The sequence below is a fragment of the Onychostruthus taczanowskii genome, unplaced genomic scaffold (assembly GCF_017590055.1).
Source record: "Onychostruthus taczanowskii isolate IOZ18803 unplaced genomic scaffold, ASM1759005v1 scaffold877, whole genome shotgun sequence".
Lineage (NCBI taxonomy): Eukaryota > Metazoa > Chordata > Aves > Passeriformes > Passeridae > Onychostruthus > Onychostruthus taczanowskii.
In genome coordinates, this window is record NW_024506740.1 from 1 (window position 1) to 7,471 (window position 7,471).

At 39.4% G+C, this 7,471-nt stretch overlaps 1 protein-coding gene across 1 annotated transcript; it reads right to left on the minus strand.

Annotated features, from left to right (window-relative positions):
• Positions 1 to 1,579: 1,579 nt before the first annotated feature.
• LOC121346965 (protein kinase C gamma type-like) lies at positions 1,580 to 3,071 on the minus strand. The gene is made up of 3 exons (XM_041425167.1): positions 2,994 to 3,071; positions 2,548 to 2,721; positions 1,580 to 1,675 (listed from the first exon to the last, which is right to left on the minus strand). The coding sequence occupies exons 1-3, from the start codon at positions 3,069 to 3,071 to the stop codon at positions 1,580 to 1,582; spliced, it is 348 nt and encodes a 115-aa protein (XP_041281101.1).
• Positions 3,072 to 7,471: the final 4,400 nt, after the last annotated feature.

Here is a 7,471-nt window from a genome sequence, read left to right on the forward strand (position 1 = left end):
TTGGGGAAATTGAGAAAATTTTGGGGAGTATTTGGGAGGAAATTGGGAATAATTTGGGGGGAAAATTTTGGGGAAAAATTGGGGAAAATTGAGAAAGTTTTGGGGAAAATTTGGGAAAAATTGGGGGGAAATCTGGAATAATTAATGGAAAATGGGAAAATTTGGGGAGAAATTGGTAAAATTTTGGGGAAAATTTGGGAAAAATTGGGGGGAAATTGGGAATAAATCGGGGAGAGAAATTGGGAAAATTTTGGGGGAAAATTGAGAAAATTTGGGGAAATTGAGAAAATTTGGGGAAAACTTTAAGGAAAATTTGGGGGGGAAATTGGGAATAATTAAAGGAAAATTGGGAAAAACTGGGGGAAATTTTGGGAAAATTTTGGGAAATTTTGGGGAAAATTTGGGGGAAAATTAGGAATGATTAAAGGAAAATTGGGGTAAATTTGGGGAGAAATTGGGAAAAATTTGGGGGAAATTTGGGGAAAATTGGAAAAAAATTGGGAAAATTTTGGGGAAAATAGGGCAAAAATTTGGGGAAAATTGGGATTTTGAGGATTTAGGGAAAGGTCCCCCAAAAATTGGGGTTGGGGAGGGGAAATTGAGATTTTGGAGGGATTTTGGGAGGAATTTTGGAATTTTTGGGGATTTTTTTGATTATGTTGGGAATTATTTTGGGATTTGGGGGAAATTTTGGGGGAAATTTTGGGTAGAAATTGGGAATTTTTGGGGAATTTTGGGCTTTCCAAGGTGAATTTTCCTGGGGATTTTTCCAGAATTTTCCCTTCCTGAGTCCTTTTGAGAAATTCCTGGAATTTTTGGGAATATTTTGGGGAGAATTCCAGAAATTTCGAGGTCTTGAGGTGGATTTGGGGCTGAATTTTTGGGAATTTTGAGACATTTTCCTGGATTTTTCATGAATTTTCCACAATTTTCCCAATTATCCCGGGAATTTTTCCAGAATTTTCTCCCCCCCGAGTCCTTCCAAGGAATTCTCAGGATTTTTGGGAATATTTTTGGGGGAATTCTTGGAATTTTGGAGGATTTTGGGCCGAATTTTCAGGAATTTTGATGGATTTTGCTCGATTTTCCCGGGAATTTTTCCAGATTTTTCCCAGTTTTCCCAGAAATTTTTACAGGATTTTCCCATCCCGAGTCCTTCCAAGGAATTCTCAGGATTTTTGGGAATATTTTTGGGGGAATTCTTGGAATTTTGGAGGATTTTGGGCCGAATTTTCAGGAATTTTGATGGATTTTGCTCGATTTTCCCGGGAATTTTTCCAGATTTTTCCCAATTTTCCCAGAAATTTTTCCAGGATTTTCCCATCCTGAGTCCTTCCCACGAATTCCAAGGATTTTTGGGAATATTTTGGGGGAAATTCCAGGAATTCTGAGCTGAATTTTTGGGAATTTCGAGGCGTTTTGATGTTTTGTTTTTTTTTTATTTTCCCGCATTTTTGTCGATTTCCCCAGGAATTTTTTCCCGTTTTTCCCGGGAATTTTTCCAGGATTTTCCCCCCGCCGAGTCCCTCATGGGATTTTTGGGAACATTTTGGGGGGAATTCCGTGGATTTTGGGTCACTCACGCCGCGTGGGGCTCCTTGAACTTGCCGACCTGCTGGATGTGGTACATGAGGTCGCCCCCGGTGACGTACTCCATCACGAAGTACAGCCGGTCCTGCCGACCAGTTCGGACCAGTTCGGACCAGTTCGGACCGGTTCGGACCAGTTCGGACCAGTTCGGACCAGTTCGGACCAGTCTGGACTGGTTCGGACCGGTTCGGACCGGTTTGGACCAGTTTGGACCAGTTCGGACCACTTCGGACCAGTTCGGACCACTTCGGACCGGTTTGGACCAGTTCGGACCAGTTTGGACCGGTTCACTCCCAGTACTCCTAGTTTATCCCAGTCCCTCCCATTCCAGCCCCTTCCATTGGCTCCCATTGACTTCCACTGGATCCCATTGGTTCCCATTGGTTCCCATTGGCTCCCAATGACTTCCATTGGTTCCCAGTAATTCCCAGTCCAACCCAGTCCCTCCCAGTCCATCCCAGTCCAGCCCCTTCCATTGGCTCCCATTGACTTCCACTGGATCCCATTGGTTCCCATTGGCTCCCAATGACTTCCATTGGCTCCCAGTAATTCCCAGTCCCTCCCAGTAACTCCCAGTCCATCCCAGTTGCCCCCAGTCCCTCCCAGTCCCTCCCAGTCCCCCCAGTATCTCACGGGGGTCTGGAAGGTGGAGTGCAGGTGCGTCAGGAAGTGGGGCCGGGGTCCCAGGGCCAGCACCCTCCTCTCAGTAACTCCCAGTCCCTCCCAGTAACTCCCAGTCCATCCCAGTTGCCCCCAGTCCCTCCCAGTCCCTCCCAGTCCCCCCCAGTCCCCCCAGTATCTCACGGGGGTCTGGAAGGTGGAGTGCAGGTGCGTCAGGAAGTGGGGCCGGGGTCCCAGGGCCAGCACCCTCCTCTCCACCAGTGCTCCCAGTGCTCCCAGTCCCTCCCAGTTGCCCCCAGTCCCTCCCAGGCCCCCCCAGCCCCCCCAGTATCTCACGGGGGTCTGGAAGGTGGAGCGCAGGTGCGTCAGGAAGTGGGGCCGGGGTCCCAGGGCCAGCACCCTCCTCTCCACCAGGGTGGAGGCGGCGTCGTCGTCCTGCACCACCACGTCCTTCTTCAGGATCTTGATGGCAAAGAGCTCGGCCGAGCCCCTGCGCTCCGCCAGCATCACCTGGGGAACGTTCCGGAAGGTTCCACAAGGTTCCAGAACGTTCTGGGATTTTTGGGATTTTTTTTGGAATTTTTCCGGCCTTTTTTAGGAAATTTTTTCAAATTTTTTTCGAATTTTTTGGCCATTTTTTAATGATTTTTTCTGTAATTCTGGTGGGTTTTTAAATCGATTTCATGGTCTCATTTGCGTCCCGGAAAATTTCGGGGTTTTTGGGAATTTTTTTGGGTTTTTTTTAGGAATTTTTTGGGGAATTTTGGGAATTCTGCCCTCACCTTGCCGAAGCTGCCCTTGCCCAGCACCACGAGGAAGATGAAATCTCCCAGATGACATTTGCTCCCATTTTTTGCCATTTTTGGCCATTTTCCCCAGGAATTTTTTTGGGGAATTTTGGGAATTCTGCCCTCACCTTGCCGAAGCTGCCCTTTCCCAGCACCATGAGGAAGATGAAATCTCCCAGTTGAGATTTGGGGCCATTTTTTGCCATTTTACCCCATATTTTGGCTTCTTTTTTTCCAGGATTTTTTTGGGAATTCCCAAAATTTTGGGAAATTTCAGGAATTCCAAATTCTCACCTTTTTCTGCTGAATTTTGGGGTCATTTTGGGTCCAATTTTCACCATTTTTTGCCATTTTTTCACCGTTTTTCACCAGTTTTTCACCATTTTTTCACCGTTTTTCACCATTTTTTCGGGATTTTCCCCCAAATTTTGGGAATTTTGGGAATTCTGCCCTCACCTTGCCGAAGCTGCCCTTGCCCAGCACCATCAGGAAGGTGAAATCTCCCAGATGACATTTGGTCCCATTTTTGCCACTTTTGGCCATTTTTTCACCATTTTTTCTGGAATTTTTCCAGGATTTTTTAGGAAATTCCAGAAAATTTTGGGACATTTCAGGAATTCCAAGTGATCACCTCCTTCAGTTGAATTTTGGGGTTATTTTGGATGATTTTGGCTCAATTTTTCACCATTTTCCGCCATTTTTCTTCCAATTTTTTTGACCTTTTCTTCCAATTTTTTCTGGATTTTTTCCCAAACTTTTTGGGAATTCCAGAAATTTTTGGAATTTTGGGATCTCACTTTTTTCAGGTGTTCCCATGTGAATTTTGGGGTCATTTTGGGTCCAATTTTCACCATTTTTTGCCCTTTTTTTTGCCATTTTTGGCCATTTCTTCACCATTTTTTCACCGTTTTTCACCATTTTTTCGGGATTTTCCCCCAAATTTTTTGGGAATTTTGGGAATTCTGCCCTCACCTTGCCGAAGCTGCCCTTGTCCAGCACCATCAGGAAGGTGAAATCTCCCAGTTGAGATTTGGGGCCATTTTTTGCCATTTTTGGCCATTTTTTCCAATATTTTGGCTTTTTTTCCCCGGATTTTTTTGGGAATTCCCAAAATTTTGGGAAATTTCAGGAATTCCAAATTCTCACCTTTTTCTGTTGAATTTTGGGGTCATTTTGGGTCCAATTTTCACCATTTTTGGCCATTTTTTCACCGTTTTTCACCGTTTTTTCACCGTTTTTCACCATTTTTCAGGATTTTCCCCCAAATTTTTGGGAATTTTGGGAATTCTGCCCTCACCTTGCCGAAGCTGCCCTTGCCCAGCACCATGAGGAAGGTGAAATCTCCCAGATGACATTTGCTCCCATTTTTTGCCATTTTTGGCCATTTTTTCCAATATTTTGGCTTTTTTTTCCGGGATTTTTTTGAGAATTCCCAAAATTTTGGGAAATTTCAGGAATTCCAAATTCTCACCTTTTTCTGCTGAATTTTGGGGTCATTTTGGGTCCAATTTTCACCATTTTTTACCTTTTTTTTTCCTTTTTTTGGCCATTTCTTCACCATTTTTTCACCGTTTTTCACCGTTTTTTCACCGTTTTTCACCATTTTTCAGGATTTTCCCCCAAATTTTTGGGAATTTTGGGAATTCTGCCCTCACCTTGCCGAAGCTGCCCTTGCCCAGCACCATGAGGAAGGTGAAATCTCCCAGCTGGGAGCGGCCGCTGCCCGGGAGGCTCCGCTTGGGCTCGGTGGGGGAGGGGAGGGGGGAGGGGCCCAGGGTGGGGGAGGGGCCCGGCCCCCTCCGCACTTTCTGCGGGCACAAAATTCCCAATTATTTCCATTTTTCCCCCCAATTTTCCCAAGAATTTTCCCTTTTCCCAACTTTTCCCCATTTTCCCTGCAATTTTTCCCTTTTTTAAATTTTTTTCCATAATTTTTCCTCTTTTTTTGGCTTTTTTCCTCTACTTTTCCCCCAATTTTTCCCCATTTTTCCCTGCAATTTTTCCCATTTTTTTGGAATTTTTCCCATAATTTTTCCTCTTTTTTTGGCTTTTTTCCTCTACTTTTCCCCCAATTTTTCCCCATTTTTCCCTGCAATTTTTCCCATTTTTTTGGAATTTTTCCCATAATTTTTCCTCTTTTTTTGGCTTTTTTCCTCTACTTTTCCCCCAATTTTTCCCCATTTTTCCCTGCAATTTTTCCCATTTTTTTGGAATTTTTCCCATAATTTTTCCTCTTTTTTTGGCTTTTTTCCTCTACTTTTCCCCCAATTTTTTCCCTGCAAATTTTCCCATTTTTTAAAATTTTTCCCATAATTTTTCCTCTTTTTTGGCTTTTTTTCCTCTACTTTCCCCCAATTTTCCCTTTTTAAATTTTTTCCCCCAACTTTCCCCCAATTTTTCCACAATTTCGCTCCCATTTTCCCCAATTTTCCCCACAATTTTATCACTTCCCCCCATTTTCTCCCTTTCTAAATTTTTTTTCCAAATTTTCCCCAAAATTTTCCACTTTTTCCCCAATTTTCTCCCAATTTTCCTCCATTTTCCCAAATTTTCCCCCATTTTTAATTTTTTTTTTCAATTTCCCCCCAAATTTTCCCTCTTTTTTTTGTCTTTCCCGCCATTTTTCTCCAAAAATTTTCCCAAATTTTTCCCCATTTTCCCCCCTTTTTTCCTAATTTTTCCCCAAATTTCCCCCCAATTTTTCCCTTTTTATTTTTAATTCTTCCCATTTTCCCCACATTTTTCCCTTTTAAAAAACTTTTCCCCTTTTCCCCCAAATTTTCCACTTTTTTTCCATTTTTTCCTAATTTTCCCTCAATTTTCCCCCAAATTTTCCACTTTTTTCCCATTTTTTCCTAATTTCCCCTTAATTTTCCCCCCAATTTTCCCTCAATTTTCCCCAATTTTCTCACATTTTTTCCCTTTTAAAAAACTTTTCCCAATCCCCCCCCATTTTCCCCATAATTTTTCCCATTTTTTGATTTTTTTCCAAAATTTTTGCCATTTTTTTGAATTTTTTTCCCAAATTTTCCCATCATTTTTCCAATTTTTTAAAATTTTTTTCCAAAATTTTTGCCATTTTTTAAAATTTTTTTCCAAATTTTTCCCATAATTTTTCCCATTTTTAAATTTATTTTTCCAAAATTTTTTCCATTTTTTTGGAATTTTTTCCCAAATTTTCCCATAATTTTTCCCATTTTAAAATTTTTTTTCCAAAATTTTTGCCATTTTTTGGAATTTTTTCCCAAATTTTCCCATAATTTTTCCCATTTTTAAATTTTTTTTCCAAAATTTTTGCCATTTTTTGGAATTTTTTCCCAAATTTTCCCATAATTTTTCCCATTTTTAAATTTTTTTTCCAATTTTCCCCATAATTTTTCCCATTGTTTGAAATCTTTTCCAAATTTTTCCCATAATTTTCCCCATTTTTTGATTTTTTTCCAAAATTTTTGCCATTTTTTTGAATTTTTCCCAATTTTTCCCATCATTTTCCCAATTTTTTTGAATTTTTTTCCACAATTTTTCCCATTTTTAAATTTTTTTTCCAATTTTCCCCATAATTTTTCCCATTGTTTGAAATCTTTTCCAAATTTTTCCCATAATTTTTCCCATTTTTAAATTTATTTTCCAAAATTTTTGCCATTTTTTAAAATTTTTTCCAAATTTTTCCCATAATTTTCCCCATTTTTTGATTTTTTTCCAAAATTTTTGCCATTTTTTTGGAATTTTTTCCCAAATTTTCCCATAATTTTTCCCATTTTAAAATTTTTTTTCCAAAATTTTTGCCATTTTTTGGAATTTTTTCCCAAATTTTCCCATAATTTTTCCCATTTTTAAATTTTTTTTCCAAAATTTTTGCCATTTTTTGGAATTTTTTCCCAAATTTTCCCATAATTTTTCCCATTTTTAAATTTTTTTTCCAAAATTTTTGCCATTTTTTGGAATTTTTTCCCAAATTTTCCCATAATTTTTCCCATTTTTAATTTTTTTTCCAAAATTTTTGCCATTTTTTTTAATTTTTCCAAATTTTTCCAAATTTTTCCCATAATTTTTCCCATAATTTTCCCCATATTTTGATTTTTTTTCCAAAATTTTTGCCATTTTTTTGAATTTTTCCCAATTTTTCCCATCATTTTCCCAATTTTTTTGAATTTTTTTCCACAATTTTTCCCATTTTTAATTTTTTTTTCCAATTTTCCCCATAATTTTTCCCATTTTTAAAATTTTTTTCCAATTTTCCCCATAATTTTTCCCTTTTTTAAAATTTTTTCCCAATTTTCCCATAATTTTTCCTCTACTTTTTGGCTTTTTTCCTTTCCCCCAATTTCCTTTTTCCCATTTTCCCCCAATTTTTCTCCTTTTCTCCCCAATTTCCTCCCATTCCCCCCAAAATTTCCCCCAATTTTCCCCTTTTTTTGATATTTCCTCCTCCATCTCCCCCAAAATTTTCCTCTTTTTTCTCCTTTTCCCCC